This window comes from Tinamus guttatus, unplaced genomic scaffold (assembly GCF_059628265.1).
Source record: "Tinamus guttatus ecotype Peru unplaced genomic scaffold, ASM5962826v1 Tinamus_guttatus_pri_ptg000151l, whole genome shotgun sequence".
Lineage (NCBI taxonomy): Eukaryota > Metazoa > Chordata > Aves > Tinamiformes > Tinamidae > Tinamus > Tinamus guttatus.
The window spans coordinates 156,610-173,603 of NW_028288685.1; the positions used below are offsets into that span (position 1 = coordinate 156,610).

General features: G+C 37.3%; 1 protein-coding gene across 1 annotated transcript in view; it reads left to right on the plus strand.

The window, feature by feature from the left end:
• Positions 1 to 16,994, plus strand: part of LOC148595116 (cullin-1) — a 44,094-nt gene that overhangs the window by 10,033 nt on the left and 17,067 nt on the right. Inside the window, exons 2-7 of the mRNA XM_088522389.1 lie at positions 2,165 to 2,456; positions 11,599 to 11,773; positions 13,017 to 13,184; positions 14,218 to 14,268; positions 15,288 to 15,378; positions 16,073 to 16,236. Coding sequence (XP_088378515.1) covers positions 2,317 to 2,456; positions 11,599 to 11,773; positions 13,017 to 13,184; positions 14,218 to 14,268; positions 15,288 to 15,378; positions 16,073 to 16,236 — 789 coding nt within the window. The 5' untranslated portion in view covers positions 2,165 to 2,316. The remainder of the gene's footprint in view (positions 1 to 2,164; positions 2,457 to 11,598; positions 11,774 to 13,016; positions 13,185 to 14,217; positions 14,269 to 15,287; positions 15,379 to 16,072; positions 16,237 to 16,994) is intronic.

A 16,994-nucleotide genomic window follows, 5' to 3' on the forward strand; every position in this document is an offset into this window, starting at 1 on the left:
ATATTGTTGTTATTGCAGACGGGAAAGCTTCGCCTTGGTTAGGCAGCTGGTGATGTGGGCTTGTGTGGAAGAGAGGTTGGCTCTTAGTGGCACCTAGAGAGACATTTAAGTAAGAACAGTGGCCATTGCTTTCTGCCTGGAAAGGCACATTAGCTTTGGCGTTGTCTCTGTTGTAAATTATTATAAGCTTAGTGCCAGTTCCAGCGCACTTGCCTTATTTATTTATTTTTCTTCCATCTAGTTACAGGGTTGTATTTTTGTTGGGAACTTTTATGTGGCAGAAGGTATTTTGTTTTTGCTACCCCAAAATATTTTCTAAAACAGACCCTAATTCAAGGCTACTTGCTTTTCACAGATTAGGAAAACGGTAATAATCAGTTACTTTTTAGAGACATTATTATAACGCTAGACTTGTCGTTTCTTAACCAGGTTCTCTCCTTCTCATATGGAGAGTTCAAGTAATAAATTTAAGGAATCAGAGAGCTTAATTTTTAGACCCAGAAAGAGTTTTTCTTGCTCTGTATTGCAGTGCTGATCCAGGATCATAGTCCATACCCAGGGTGTTACCTGCACAATCCTTTGCTGGCAATAAGGGCGAATGGCCGCTAGCAGGTCTTTGCTCTTCTCTTCTTCTCAGTCGTGAGACTCCCATCACTGTTGGTACTGTAGCAAGTTCTACTTCCAGAAATTGAAGAAGTGAAAGACAACCAAGAAATGATCTGCATTTCATTTCATTGTGGTGGTAATCATGCCTGCATGTTCTTTATATAAGTCAGTTTGCTCTAATTATAGAAGTGCAGAATGGCAAACTTTATCTTTATCTTACAAGTGTATTATATTTTAAGATGTATGTTTTAAGGTGTATGTTTGATACGATATATTCATTAAATTGTTTTGTTTTTCTACATATTTTTCCAATAAGTTGTTGCCCCTTTTTTTCCTTAAAAAAAAAAAGATACAGAAGCAGTTGTATCCATGATTGAAATGAGACAGTACTTTTTGTTTAGATCAGCCTAATGAAAATATTTCTTGGTGTTTTTTACTCAAAGCTTGAGATTTAAATAACCATTTAAAAACTAAGAAAGAGTGGTGGGTAGTAAAGGACTGTGGGGAATGTTACTGCAATAATTGCAATAACCTTGCAGTAGTAATTCTCTCAATATTAGCTGTTTTTAAGGTCCGAAGAGAAGGTAAGTCCTACATTTTTTTTTCCCCATAAGATACTAAGTCTTGGACACAGAGTAAAATCTGGAGTGGGACATGTAACAATCCACTCGTGGCTGTGGCAAAGCACGTATTAAATACTGTAGGTGCTGAAGGAATGTATTTTCCGTTGCCCAAAGATCACAAATAAATGATATGATTCATCTGACATATACAGCATGTATACTATTCTTGAAATTTTAGGTGGCCCCTGTAATCTTTGTCCTATATATTCCATTATAGGACAGGTTCATTGTAAGATTGTACATCTGTTTTGTGCGCTCTATTTTTCTTCCCCCTCATTATTGGCTGCATGTTCTCTCACTCATAAGGTGACATGCAAGAAGGGGATGTTTGTTTAATTACCCCTAAAATTAATGTAAACATGCATTTATCAGAGATGAAAACATGCCTCCCCAAAATACCTTGGGCTTTTACCCTAGTGGAATCTTGAGTCTGGAGGAGCTCAGTGATAACGGAAGAAAAATAATGGGTTTAGTAGCTTCTGATTAATCTTAGGTGACGTTCTTCAGGAAGTTTGCTCAGCAGTGAGGTTTTACAGAACTCTGAAGTGAATTATTGGAGTTTTAATGCTGTATAGGGAAGAAACCCTTTGTAGGAGGATAATGTCTGCTGCTTGGAAGGTTTCTTGCTGTGAGTAATTCTATTACACTTTCTTGGCAGCCTTAGGTTTTTGTTTTCAGTTGTGCTAACCAGAGTACCTACAGTTTTATCCTTGAACTGCTTTGGACAGATTCAGGCACAAGTGGTTGTAGGGTGGCGATTCATAAAATTATCTTCTCTGGCTGTGGTATTTCAGGTCTCATCATGGATTTCTCACCATTGTGAATAAAAACTGTTTTGATGAAGTCATTGGTTTTATATTTTCTCATCTATATTAATGAAGCCAATTGGACTATCTGTGCATATAATGCATATGTATTTTCTTTTCCTTTTGCAGGTTACTTTCCTGGAAAGCATTGCTTTTTGTATGTAGAGATCATCTCTTGAGTTACCGCAACTGGGTTTAGAATGTTACTTTACTTGTGAATCTGATGGAGGAATAACCAGATCTCAGACTGCTGCACTGGAAGACTTTACAGGAAATACAAAATGTCATCGAATAGAAGTCAGAACCCACATGGACTTAAACAGATTGGTCTGGACCAGATATGGGATGACCTAAGAGCTGGAATTCAACAGGTTTACACCAGACAAAGTATGGCAAAATCCAGATACATGGAACTCTACACGTATCCTAGCACCAAGCCAGTTGGTACTTCCACTGTTGTTAGATGAGGGTTTTTTATGTTTTTAAACTTAAAATTGCTTCATAACTAATTGATTTATGCTGGTTTCTAAGCATATATTTTTGCTTTGAAGATTAGCCTTTTCTGGCAGATGGGCAGAAAAATTCTGGTTCCTAGGAAACTCTCTTTATAGTTATGTTTACCTCTGAATTTCAGGTTTTGATTGCAATTAACTTTGACAGAGTGGATATTTAAGGTTTTTTGATTAATAAGTTTTATTTTGAATACACAATACACCAGATATTATGTACACCAAATATTTGTACAAAGGATGTATCAAAAGAAGGTATAATTTTCTTTTCTGTGTTAGTGGTCTCTGACATTATGCTGGAGGTTTAATTTATAATAATGTCCAATTACCTTGAAGTACATTCTCTACTCAGCCTTATAGTAGTCCTTTTCTCTGCAGAATTACTTGAATTTGCTTTATAATTTTCCAGCTGAGGCAAGGATGTGCCCATTGGTGCTCTCTTGAATTTCCTGTTTGTATCTAGGAGCTATTGAAGCTTCTCAGCAGCTTCTGTACTGGGGATTAGGATACAAAAACGGTGCTGTGTTCACGCTTAAATATTCAGGCTGAATTACTCTGTGGAAAATTTCAGGGAACTTGTTTGACAGGAGCATGTAAGGAGCTTGCATTACTTTTTAAGGAGAGGTAATGCCTCTTGCTGTATTAAAGTTTCAGTATATGGCTTGAGGTCTTGGTTTGGAACATGAGAAATCCTACTTCTGTGTTCCACCTGTCAGGTTGTATGTAAAGAGATTTGATGAAAAATAAGGTGAAACCTCAGTATGAAGCCACAGTAAGATGAGATCTCTCAGCTCTCCTATGTTTGCATCTGTTAGTCATTGTTTTTTCTCAGAACTGTGTTTTTTCTAAGTAGAGTAAGTACTGCTAAAGATGAGGATGTTGATGTTAACAGCAGAATACAGAGGCAAGTGGTAGAAGAAGCGTTACTCAGTAAATGAATATATGTCCTCTCTTAAGTAGGTAAGTAGTTTGGCTCTTAATTTAGTTTCAAGTAATGTGTGTTTTGCTTTTGTGGGTCTTTTTTTTTAAGGTTATTGTTATAATGCATAAATTAACATCTAAAACTCATGTTGGCGCTGGTTTGGAATTTCATATCAAATTTGAGTCTATTGTGAATTCTTTTGAAAGGTCAGATTTTTTTTTATGAAAAAAGCTGTTGATGATTATAAAAGAATTCTGTAGTTCTCTGGACTTCCTAAGTTGAGGAAAGGAGTTTGCATTCTGTACGTGCAATCCTGGAGTGAACGTGTAATCTTATCTGTACCTGCGGAGTCGATGCTGCTATGGAAAATAACCCATGAGGTCTGCTTAATATTTTTGTAAGATACCTCCTGAATAGGCATGCGAAGATTAAAGATGGTTTGGTTTAGAGTCAGAATTTTCCCAACAACTTGCAAGCCTGATTTCTTTAAGCACGAGGCCTGTTGCTATTCTTGACTGAGCAAAACGAATCTGCAGTAATTGAGTGTGTGCTAGAAGCAAAAGAAGCAGAACATGCGAGGGATTTTTTTTTTTTTCCTGCAAAGTACCTTTAACATTTAACTCCTGTCTGTGAGTTCTGTTAAGCAGTCCAGCTGAATACTAAGTACCTCTCTTAATGGCACTGTTGTGTTTTTAATCTGCTTTGGGCATTTCCAAATATTCATGGGACAAAGTTGTAAAAGGGATATATTGTCTATTACCTACTCACTTTCTTCTAGTTGCTGCTTCAGCAGCAGTTATTGGGTCAGAAACTTAGGGCAGTTTCTGTTGCTTTCATACTACAGGGCATAATTTTAGTAGATAAGCTGTATTTTGTGACTAATTTATTACTGAAATTAGTTAAACTAGAAGTTTTGAATCAACTTTGCAGATAGTGATCCTATTTTGCATCCTAGGTTAAGTGCACGTTTCCAGAACGTACTTAGAAGAAAGTTATTCTTTATTCTCACTCTGTTAGATGTAGTATATGTAATGTATTTACTAAGTGATCACACAAAGAAAGTCTAATAGATTGTCAGATTTTATTTCAGGAGATTCTTGCTTGTAGAGCAACTTGATTGGGAAAGCAAGAGAGACCAGTTTCATCTCCAGCTGTAATGGATTTGCAGACCAGCCGTCCTTAGGGGAATGTCGAATGTGGCTGCAATTTGGAAACTTTGTGCTATGGACAGCCTAATCACTTCCTCATCCTTTTTTTATCGTCTCTTTTTCTGTCGGATTGTTGTTACTAAAGTGGATTCTATTTCTCCTCTATAATTTAGAAGAGGAGGAGAATCATGCATACAAACAAAAGTGTTTTCACTTCTCTATCTGCTCTCAAAGTTTCAGGCAGAGTTGATTGGAAATGTGGAAGTTTCACAGCTATTTGTATCAAGCAGTGGCATCCTGTATTTTGAAATAGCTAAAACCTGAACATTTGTACTCAGGTGAATCTGAAAATGAAGAGAGATAGCTATGCAGTCCAGACAGCTTAGGCCTCCGTCTTATCTTTACTGCTTTCCTTCACTGATCCCTCATCAGGGCCTGTTTTTGTGTAGTACTGAATTGTCATTTTTCAAGTACAATCCAGAGTTTGTATTTAACTCGTTTTCTTTGTTTCGCTTTTATTTATTTATATTTCAGCAGGAACAAGTGGTTGTGATTATTCCAGAGGCTTTCTAGATTCAAGAAAACTGAAGGGACAAACCAAAAAATGCTTCTAAACATAAGGATTCTCGTCCCTTCTCTCGCTGCATTTTGAATTGACTTGTACCTCTTGATTTAAGAGCTTGTTTTCTGAGAGATGAGAGCATCCCTGAATGTTTCCTAGTACTCCATTTACTTTTTTGCTTTCTTATGCCCTGTTGGCTATGCCAGAATGTGTAACCAGAAGAGCAGACCATTATAGAAGTTGTGATATTTTTTGCTTACCACTCCTTACAAGATTATGAAGGTCAGTATACTAAAATTATCTTCTGAGGTATGTTCTTCATATGCATTTCCTTCTGCGAATTTAAGACTTATGTATAGAAACAGGATCCCTTTAGAACAGTTCTTACTGTGGAATAAATGAGCTTTTTTTTTTTTTCCTTCTCATGTGAAATACTCATGAATTCCTTTATCTTGGTGTTTTTCTGCCACTTACCCACCCAGATAATGAAGTTATTTCTGGTACTGAAGGGTCCAGTATCTCCTGCAATAATAACGTGTTATGACAGGCTTTATTGCTAGCTAGCATAGAATTACACACCAACCATTGAGATCGTGGAGAAAAAAGAAACATTCAAGGAAATGAACTAGATTTCTGTAGATGGTAGACCTAAATCATTAATGTTATGAGGGAGTGATTTTCCTTCAGTAAAAAGTAGATTGGAGGTTGTTAGCAAATGTCTGAGTTGTAAAAGTCTCTGGAGCTCTCAGGGTGGGGGGGGGGGGAAATCATAAGTCTTGGTACACTGCAGCTGAGAGTAACTACTCTAGCGTCAAGTAATTTTTTGTACCTTAAGCGAAGGGGAAGGTGGAAGAGAGCACCGTGCTAGTGTGCAGCAAGGTCTGAGCTTCGGTCATGGACCATTGGCAGAAAACATATTACTTTGGCAGAATTATTCTTGGTATAATACCAGGATGTTGGCAAGTCGCATGGCTTTATGGCTACCTCTCCTTAAACTAAACAGTTTGATACTGATAAAATCCTTGTGCACCTTGTTTTTGTTTTTTCTTTGACAATTTTTCATACTAATTATACAGTAAATTTGCAACATTTTCCTCAGAGGATGCCTGAGAGGATGAGTAATTCTGCATTGGAGAGAATGAAATGATTTGGAATCTTTTTTTGTATCTTGAACTGATGCTCAGATCAGCTTTTAGAATATCAGAAAGCTTTCATGCAGGATATTAAACTACACAACTTTTCAGTGCCTTACACAAATATGAGTAAATTTTTGAAACTTCTTACTTTAAGCACACAGGAACTTTTGATTTTAATTTCAATTTAAAATATCAAAGTGATCTTTGTGGCATAAATTCATGATTTCACCTCACTATCTTGGCTTGCAGAACATAATCTGATAAATGTTATTTTTAAGAATTTTTTTAGACTGTGTAATTTGTTTGTATGCTGAGCAGAGCAGTCTCTTTGTTCAGTTTTCATAGTTAAAACCTAATTTGAAAAAAAATATTTTAGGTGGTATTTGTTATTAATAAGACGTCTATTTACATGAAACAGGAAGCTATCTTTAAATTTAGTTTTTTGATGAGAGAGGATGCTGATGAGGAAGAGCTGAGAAGTATACAGTACTGTAGAAGGATTGGTTTTGTTACTAAAAATGAATCTGCAGTGTTTAGATTGACTTTGAAAGTCTTTTATTGTTTTCTCCGTAAAAGTCTCAATGTCAATTTTAGAGGTTCCTTTAACGCATTCAAGTAGCGGTGTTTGGCTTACTTGTTATTAAACTTTGTATAAAGCTTTGAAGGAAAATGGTCACACACATTATAAGAAAGTTTTCTCCGCTCATACCACGAAGTTGGATTCTCTGACTCTGGTTATTTTTGTTTCATTACTGACAGAGTTGTCAGTAGCTTCTCAAAACATTACTTTAAAATACTTTTCAAAAGTATCATATAAAGCAAAGTGTGGTAAACATCAGGATGTTCATTCCCATTTTATGCATCATCTTTTGCCTGTATCTAAACTTGTTTAGGTTGGTTCAAGTTTTGTGATAAAGTGATAGTTACCAATGATTGTTTTCACTGGGTGCAAATATGTGCTGCAATCACAGGAGGTTATTTTAACCTGTGCTTTATGAGCTGGTGGGTTGTTGAGAGAGCTATGAGCAAGGAGCAGAAGGAGAGGTTGAGTTAAGCAGTATGTGACTAAGGGTAACGTGCTTGCAGATGGGAAGAGATGGATGACCTGGGATAGCCCAAGCCCTGGTGAACTGAAATGCAGAAATACAAATATCATTCTTGCTTCCTCATTGCAGAGATTTGCTGGTACTAGGCAATTTCAGGGCAGACTGTGCTCTTCCTGCATGGAAAAGATAGTGGGAAGTTTAGATAGTGCTGATTTTAAATGTGGGAAACTATTCCGCTTTTTTCAGAGATGGGTTTTCTCTAAGACTTCCTTTCACTTTAGCATCAAATTGTCTGAGGTCACTTTGGATACATCAGAGCAGCCTCCCCTGTCTTCTAGGATTAATCCTGTTTAGGTTCCGCGTGGTATTTCATAGCATCTCTTTCATGCCGGTTAGTGCTTTAAAGGAATGTCAAATTAGAAATAAATGTATGTGTTTACGTGTTCAAAGTGTGCTCCGCTGATAGTAGCATGCCTTTGCACTTTACATTTTTGTGCCTGGAAATGTAGGTATGATTTTGTTGCTATTTATAAAGCTTACTGCCTTGGTTCAAAAGATCTGCTAACTATGTTTTTACGTAGTGCAATTGGTTCTGTTTGATTATTGGTTCTATGTTTGATATATATATTTTTTTCTTCTCCATGTTGATCACTGGCTGTTCTACCTGCTGTTTATAGTTACTAAGAATATTCTGTGCAAAACAATTTCTGATAATGTAAACTAAACTTGAAAGCAACAGATGTTAATGGTGACTCAGGCTTTCTGGCATAAAGACTGTACACTTTATATATGGTGTGCTTAAAAATGTGTATTTTCCTGCAGCTCGAAGCTTCACTGCTTTTCCTTTGAGTTTATGCCATGGAAATGGCAAAAGGAAATTATCTAGAGGCCTTTAGATGGTTTTTGTTGCACCCAGTTTCTCGAGTCTCTAACTTACCTCTGTGAACATGAGTTTAGGTCTGCTTGGATGCATAGAACAGTGATTGCTTAACAACAGTTTAAGAAAATTTCCAAAATTTGCACCAAAATTTGCAAAATATTCCAATATTCCAATATTTCCAAAATTTACACCAGATTCCATTGTCTGTGGATCATGAAACCTTAGAAAAATAATGCACCTGTGTCCACTTCCCTTAGAAGCTTTATTTAGGCACGGGGTGACCATGTGTGCTTTACAGGGAATGATCTGAATTGATGAAGAAAAGATGCAAGTCTCACTGAATATAGTGAGCCTAGCTGCTGATATTAGAGGTCATTTTACAACGCTATACCAATTTCCTGTGTTTTTCTCCAGGCAATTTCTCTAAGGCAGCGTTTGCGGCCTTCCTCCTGCCCCCTGCTTGTGCATGCCTGAGTGCAGTCTAGGAAAACGCATTTCGTGTGAGCCCAACTAATCCGAGCTCGTTCCTGGTAGCCGGTTCTCCAGGTGCTAGGACCTGAGCACAGAGTTAATTACTTCACTGGATGTGTGAAATAGCAATGTGATGCCTAAATGTGACCTAATTTAAAACACCCAAAGTAATCGGTGGAAAAATACCTAGTTAGTATTTGGCTTGACGTGGTGTCTTGCTCTGTGTTCTGATGAAATTCGACTTGGCTGGAGCTTTGTTATTTGGGCTTCCCTTTTGGCTTTACGTGTCTGCTCCTCCAAGTGACTTGTTCCACTGCTGTCATTTTTTTTAGTAAAATTAGGGGAAAAAAAAGGTCATATGACCTTATGAAAAGGCAACCAATTATTACCTCTAGAAGAGCAGATTCCCTTATAAAAGGAGGCCCCTAATTTTTAGAGGTCGTGTGAAAGCATTATTTTACCTATCGGTGTACAGTCTATTGTGTGGTGAATTTTGGCATGCTTTGGGTGGAGTGGTTACACTGAGGATGGTCTTGGTACTTCCTGGTTTGCCTTTTGATCTGTGCAAGAAGCTTCTGCGCTGGTGCTGCTGGAGTGTTTCCCACTTCCTCTGTGCTGACACAGAAGTTTGCTCAGCAGAGTATATGGGAAAAGGGAAAATGGTTATTTGCAACCTCAGTCACTTCCCCAGATGGAATTGCCGTTTGCACAAGTGCTTGTGCTACTTGAAAAGCAGGTGGCTGGGCTGGGGGAAAAGCCCTGCCGGTGGGATGAGTGTCAGGATCATTCCCTTCACTGGGAATGATCCCCTACAAGGCCTTAGGTTACTTATGAAATGGTTGCATGGGGATTTTGTTGTCTTTTTTGCACTGCCCAACTTTAGAAACTGAGTCAAGGTTTTCAAAGTCATTGTAAATGGATTAGGGTACTGAACACTAAGATGGTAAAATTATTTTTAGAGCAGTTTATGGGGTGCTTCTTGTGCTCTTTTTAGAGTTTAAAAAAGGAGTTAAATTCTGGAAGAGTTTTCTTTTCCTGTGAAATTGCACAACGTTGAAGTGTAGTCTTCTACCTTACATTTATGCATTTAAATTAAAATTTAATTTATCTTTTGTCATAGGAACGGTATAGAATTTTGAAAGAAAATGATCTTGACCTACTCTTCCAATAGGTGCTTTGCCTGATTACTGGACCATGTCCCAAGCTGGGAGAAGCAATCGGCTTCCCTGCAATACAGAGTGGTTTGTCTATAACTTGATTGGCACTTGTAGTAATGCATGAGTTACTAGGCAGAATTGTGCAGACGCTGCCAAAGATGTTTGCTGATGGCTGCTGGGATATTGTATGGCTTCCAGATCGGGCAGCAATTGAGATTAGTTTGCTTTCTGCAACCCAGAAGTTTTAAAAGGATTTTCCTCATGGTTCTTGCACGGCCTGTGATGCACCTTGGTGTAAATTGCGCAATTCTGATTTTGCTTGAATCGCTTGTGCTGGTGGTTTGCGTTAGCAGGTGGGGACACGGTTGTAAACAAGATGGGAGAAAGCATTCTTGTATTGTGTTGTTATACACTAGAACATGGCTGAAATGAGGAATTCTGGGATGGAAGCATCGATGGCAAAAGGAAGGACAGTGCTAGGAAAGTCGAACAAACAAGTAGCCAGGAACATTCTCAGGACATAAGTGGCTGGTAGAGAATAAAGCCTTGGTTTCCTACCACAAATGGGTTTTTACATTATTGGTTAATAGTGTGGGGAAACAAATTACTTCTCGCTTAGAAGAGGCAACAGGTAAGGCTTAAATGTGTACTTTTTGAAAAGAGTGAATGTTAAGCTAAGAATGTTATTCTGTTGTGCAGAGTTGAGATGACTTTCTGAAACAAGCGTATAAAGTAGGTGGGAAGGGAAAGAAGGAAGGTCTTTCCTTTCCAATTATGCCAAAGACCATGAGCGACCCACTGCGTAGTGTGGAGTAGACGCTCATCTGAAAATCCAATTTAAGGATCTGACTTGTCTGTGAAGCCACCAGCGTAATTTTAAAAGAAAATGAAAAGGAATTAACTGGATATATTTTTTAAGATTTTTTTTCCTTGCTGAAGCATTATTGTTCCAAGACTACAAATAAGTCTGTTTATAAAAACTCTTAACACATTGTGTATTTTTAGTTTTCTAATTCCCCTGGTGTTTAATTTTGCTTTAATTTTTAGCTTACTGTGCTGTCCTTTCTGGAGGAAAAAGTGGAAAACAAATCTCAACAAAATACTAATTCCTAGTAGCATACATTCATTGAAGGAAGTCTGCCTAGGTCTGAGAGCTTTTAACTACAAGTTAAAATCAGAATAGACCTTCTGGGTTTCTTAACACAGTGTTGCTCAGGCTAGAGCAGCTCTCAACCTGTCGGTAAAAACGGGTGCGCTCAGTAGCTCTGTTCTTCTGCAGTGCTCATTTGCTGAGCGAGTCACTCGAGTAAGCTTTGCTGTCACATCCAAGTCCTGATCCAGCCTATTTTCAGGACTACTTCTGGTTTATTGAGTTTCTTTTAGGACACTCAAATACATCAAATTCCAATTGCATCTTAAAAATAAGGTTATCTGTAAATTCCACCACTTTTGTTTGTTCGGCTTGTTGATTACAGTGTTAGGTAAGTTTGATTTGCAGTGTAGTCTCTTTGCAGTATGAAATGTTCTTGTTACTGACAATTCTGCTTTAACTTTTTTGTTTGTTTGTTTTTGTTTTAGTTTTTTAGTTTTATGTAGGTTACTGTGTCTTGTAACACATTAAGGTTAGGTCACTGTTTATGGTCATTCTGAGCTCATTAAAATGAACGTACTGTTTTTTTATTGCGTTTTGATGTTCTACTCATGCGTGTGTACTCCTTAACTTGCCTGCCAGTCACGTTTATAACTACTGTACTAGCGTACACCAGTCTAACCAAGCGCGGGGAGCTGGGGTACCCCCGTCGAAGTCGAAAAAAGGCCAGACCCCTGGAGGGGCTCAGTTCGTTGGCTTGGAGCTGTACAAACGTCTAAAAGAGTTTCTGAAGAACTACTTGACAAACCTTCTAAAGGTAAGGTGGGACCATGGATCAGTTCAGAATTGTAGAACTACAAGCTGCTGGAGGAAAACTTCCATCGCAAAAGTTAGAGCTAAGTGCAGCTGTTGGAAACAAATTAGGAGAGCCCAAAATGTATATTTTTTCTTAAATATTCCATTAGCTGTTAGAAAATATCATATGTTTAGCCATGCATATAGAGCAGTTATTGAGCAAACCCATGAGCTTTCCTTCTTGGCACTGAAGTGGTGTTTGTAGAGAAAACATTCACTTAGATAAAAGCATCGTCGTCTTAAGCTCTCCTGTAGCTTGTAAAAAGTACAGCCAGACTTTATAACCAATTAGCCAGCATATTAAATAGCGCTGGCAAAAATGGGAGTGTTGCTTATAATGTTGAAAATGCCTGATGACAGTCATTAATAAGAAAGTTACTGATGCAACTCTATGTTGGGCTGCTTTTTGAGAGACTAATTCCTCAGCCCTTTGGAAAGGGGATCAGTGTTAATGAACCACACTCGCTTTTAATCTTTGAAATTTTAGATTTAAGCAGTGATAGAAGAATTTCTGGAATCCCTGTGAATTTATTTTGCAATTTGATAATGGTGATGATGCAGCTGCATAGATATATATGTAATGTTTTATCCAGAATGAACTCCTGTTGTTCTTCCCCTGTCCATTCAAGATGTACTGGTCTAATTGGGAAATATGCTTAAACTCACACACATCCTTTTTTTTCCTAAAACATGAACAAACACAGTGCCATAGGCAGATCCAAGGGTATAGAGTTCTCTTTGCTACCTGATGCTCTACTCCTAGAAAAGGCCTTGTACACACTCGTTTCTTTCAGCTCCTCAAGTAGCAGCAGCAAGGGAAGTTGCAGTTTTATTAAGGTTGCCATACTGGATGCATTGCTGTTCTTTGCGCTGGCAAGTTTTACCTAGCACACTCATCAGCGTAGCTCTATTTCTAATGTGGTGCTTTTTGCTCCCTTCCAAAAGAGAGGAGCAAGTGTCATCTGGAGCTCCATCTATGCTATTTATTTTTCCACCATTTTTCAAAATTTATATATCTGATAGTGGCTTTGTGTTTATAATAGAAAATATTTTAGCACTTTTTCCTATGACGCTGCCATCCTGAGATACTGCAGAAATACCTTGTACAATGTGGACTTCTTAACACCATGCATTTGTGTGCCTTTGTATGTCCCTGTGTACTTCAGAAATTGCCCTGCAATACTGATAACCCTTCTCCTTTTCAGGATGGTGAAGATTTGATGGATGAGAGTGTGCTGAAGTTCTACACTCAACAGTGGGAAGATTATAGGTTCTCAAGCAAAGTGTTGAATGGGATATGTGCCTACCTCAATAGACATTGGGTTCGTCGTGAGTGCGATGAAGGTCGTAAAGGAATATATGAAATTTACTCAGTAAGTCATTTTGGAAGTGACCGAGTCATCCTTTTCACCTATCCTTTGCATTCTGATCCTACAACTTGCTCCTGGAAACTGTGTGAAGTTCATAGGTGTTTTGAAGTGTGCTTATAATTAAAATTGCTTTTCTCCCCCTTTTAAATGCCCACAGCATTTCCCCATGCTCCTGCACGTATATCTGTAAAAGCCCATGGGTCCAATCCGTAAGATTGAGTCTGCGTTGTATGTTTTTACACACTGACTGTATGTCATGGGCTGTGTATTTAAGAATATATGCTGATACGATTCTGTGTGTATCACTGTAGCCTCGCTATTCTACTTAAAACTGAACCAGTTGTTCCCAACATTAAGGAAAGCAAACTGCATTTCTTTGTTAACATTACTATATTACTACAGTTTCTTTTGGCATCTGGCCTGATAAGATTCAGTCAACGTTGGATTTTTAACAGGGATTGCCTTGGTACATTTGTGTTACGCAGAATGATATGTGATTACTATGTTTTTTTTGTTTGTTAGTTTTTGTGATGAAAAGTAATATTAACAAGGTAGAGCCAATAACTAAAAATATTTCTTTATAAAGTCTGAGTGTTAGGAAACTTAGGTTTTATTGCTAGAATAACTTTGCATAGATTAAAACAAATGGTTAGGTTATCTGTACTTACCTTCCTCTCAGCTCTTCTGCTTTTTACCAGCCTAATGCTAAGGGACTGTATAAACTTGAAAAATGCCAACAGGAAGAACTATCTTGTCAAAGGAGTTTGAAAGGTCTGTTGTTTTTCAGAGTTGTTGATGGATTTCTGTCTGCCAGCAAATGAGACACCTTAGATGGGATTGGCAAAAAAAGAAACAATAATTTTACTCTGAAAAAAATGTTGTTAGATGAGAGATTTGTGCACCAAAACATCATGGTAAAAATCAGTTCTGATCATGTAGCATAGTGTTAGCTTTCTGTAAAGAATTATTGTGTCTGTGTTTGCTTGTATTTATTTATAGATATTTTTTTTCTTTCATTTTTCATCCCCGATTCTAGCTTGCCTTGGTGACCTGGAGAGACTGCTTATTCAGGCCATTAAATAAGCAGGTATGCGTGTATTTTATGAATGTGATACTATTTTATAGGGTTAGTTTTAAATGATAAATTTAAATTGGTAATTGTTCCAGAGAGAACTTTTAAAAGATCAAAACCTACAGCAGAGGCTTCCTCTTTCTTCCTTTTGTGATGTTCAAAAGAGGAACCTTGATACCAAGAATGTTGTGATTTCTTTGATGAGAGGACCCCAGGCGTTTAAAGAAAACTAACAGTTTTAAAAAGCTAACTGTGTTAAATTGAATCAGTGGAAGGTGTTACCTGAAGCCAGATGAGTACTTACTGACCTTAATGTCTTAAGGTTTGAGATTTGAGAATCTCCGAGGACAGTGACAGGACTGGGACTTCAGTCTGTTCTCATGTTACCATGAATCTTTAAATATACCCTGATGCCTCGAAGATTTGTGTCAGGTTAATTAAATGTTTTGAATCGGTGAGTCAGCAGAATATACAATAAGGCATTCCATCAAAATGTACAGTACACTTCACTCTTATTTAACAGTATTTCATAGTGAAAAGACTCATTTTTGAAAATAGTAGTTACATTTAAAATACTGGTTACATTTCAGTTGTAAGGAACATGTTTACAAGTCATGAGCATGAGCTATTCCTTTCTTTGTACAAGTTACAGAAGGCAAGTTCAGCTGTTATTACAAGATTCTCCTGTATTTCAAGTATAAAATAGACAGTACTTTGGTTTAGAAGGTCCTCTAGAAAAATAAAAAACGTAGAGGGGAAATGCAACAAGACCAACAAAAAAAAACAGTAAATCAAGCCAGCACTTTCATACTCTTTTATAGCTCTCTCCTAATCAGCTGTGGTTGTATTGTAGAAATTGCAGCTGTACCTTGCTCTGCGATAGGGAAATTTCCATGTTCGTGTTTCTTTAATTTTTTTTCTTAAGGGGCTCAAACTGTCTTGAATATAGGATTATGCTCCCAGTTAAGTACTGTGCTTGGACTACCACCTGTTTTTCTCTCTGCTTGACTCACTTTTATTCCCTGTTGTCGAAGGTAACAAATGCTGTATTGAAATTGATTGAAAAGGAAAGAAATGGTGAAACTATCAATACAAGGCTGATCAGTGGAGTTGTACAATCTTACGGTAAATGAGATTTCTTTAAGGCTTCCTTACGTTCCTCAGGGGGGAAAAATGCCCTATCAAAGTCTAGAAATAGCCTCCCACCTCCATGGATGTCCAGTAAGGATTTTTGCAATAAATTAAACCTGTTTATGAAAAAATTTAACTTATGCTGAGACTGTGAATGACTGTGTTTGCTGAGATACATGGCTTACAATTCCAGTTGATAATGAAGTGCCTATAAACTGTGTAACCTACGGTGATGAACAAGTTTGACTTATGAATCAGGTATTTTGGAACTAGAATTGGGAGGGGTAAAAGGGCAGCATAAGAAGTTACAAGGTTGTGTGTGGTGTGGGTTTTTTTGTTTGTTTGTTTTTAATTTTATTTTCCCCATCACCCTCATTTGTGTGAAACAGAATTTTCTCATGATGGTTAATGATTAATCAATCGTTAATAAAAATAGACATGTGGATATAATCTGGAACTCCAGAGATAAAATGGAAATGGAATTTGAACTAGCATTTAAGATAGGGAAGTTTTCTGAATTCTCCAGTTTACTCACTAATTTATTTAAAAGTGCAATTTACATGAATAATCTCTGCCACTTATTTTTAAATGCAGAATAAATGTATACTTTTAAAAGTGCTAAGTACCTGTTTATGTGCAAGAGATCGTTTAGTAAGAGACAGTTTTATCGTGATTGGCTTTCTTGCAGTGGAGCTGGGGCTGAATGAAGACGATGCATTTGCAAAGGGGCCTACACTAACTGTCTATAAAGAATCCTTCGAATCTCAGTTTCTTGCTGACACAGAGAGGTTTTATACACGAGAAAGCACTGAATTCTTGCAACAGAACCCAGTCACAGAGTACATGAAGAAGGTAAGTTATTGAATAACTCTGATTATTTTCTGGGTTGAGATATTTATTTGAATTAGTAATAATGTAACCTCTTGCCTTTTTATCAATTTCTTAAAATTTCTAAAAAATGAAGGAAAATCGATTAGCTTTTTTTTTTTTTTTTTTTTTTTTGCTAAGGTCTTTTGTTCCTATGTTTAGTAGCTTTATCTTGTCTGAAGTTTATCTCTTTAGTGGATTGCATTTAAGTGCAATGAAAATTTGAAACTTAATGGGTAAGCCAGAAGAGGACAGTAAAATAAATACGGATTTTGTAGGATTTCAGATTTGCCTCCAAAATAGTCCTTTCTGGTTTGAAACTGCAAGCTTACTGTTTCTATACCAGGCATTGGTAGCATGTTATTGAAATCTCTTCCTGAGCAAACTGGCCTCCATAGAATAAGTAGATCATTAATTAGCTTTGGCTCTTTCAGAATATTTTGGTCTGGTGAACCCTACACCATAATTCTGATCAGCAGAGACCTGGTTTAAATTCTTAGTTTCTCTGGCCTCTGGGATCCTAGGCAGGGTAATTAAGAACAAGCTGGATAAACATTGACTATTTACAGGCTGGTTATTGGGTCAGTCTTACTGAATTTAAAATAAATAGGTCATGTTCATTCTGAACAGGTGTTGCTCTATATATGCGCACACACACGTGCGCGCTTGTGTGTGTTGTGTACACATATATATATATATACTTATTTATATACACACACACATGCACACTTTCTTCAGTATGT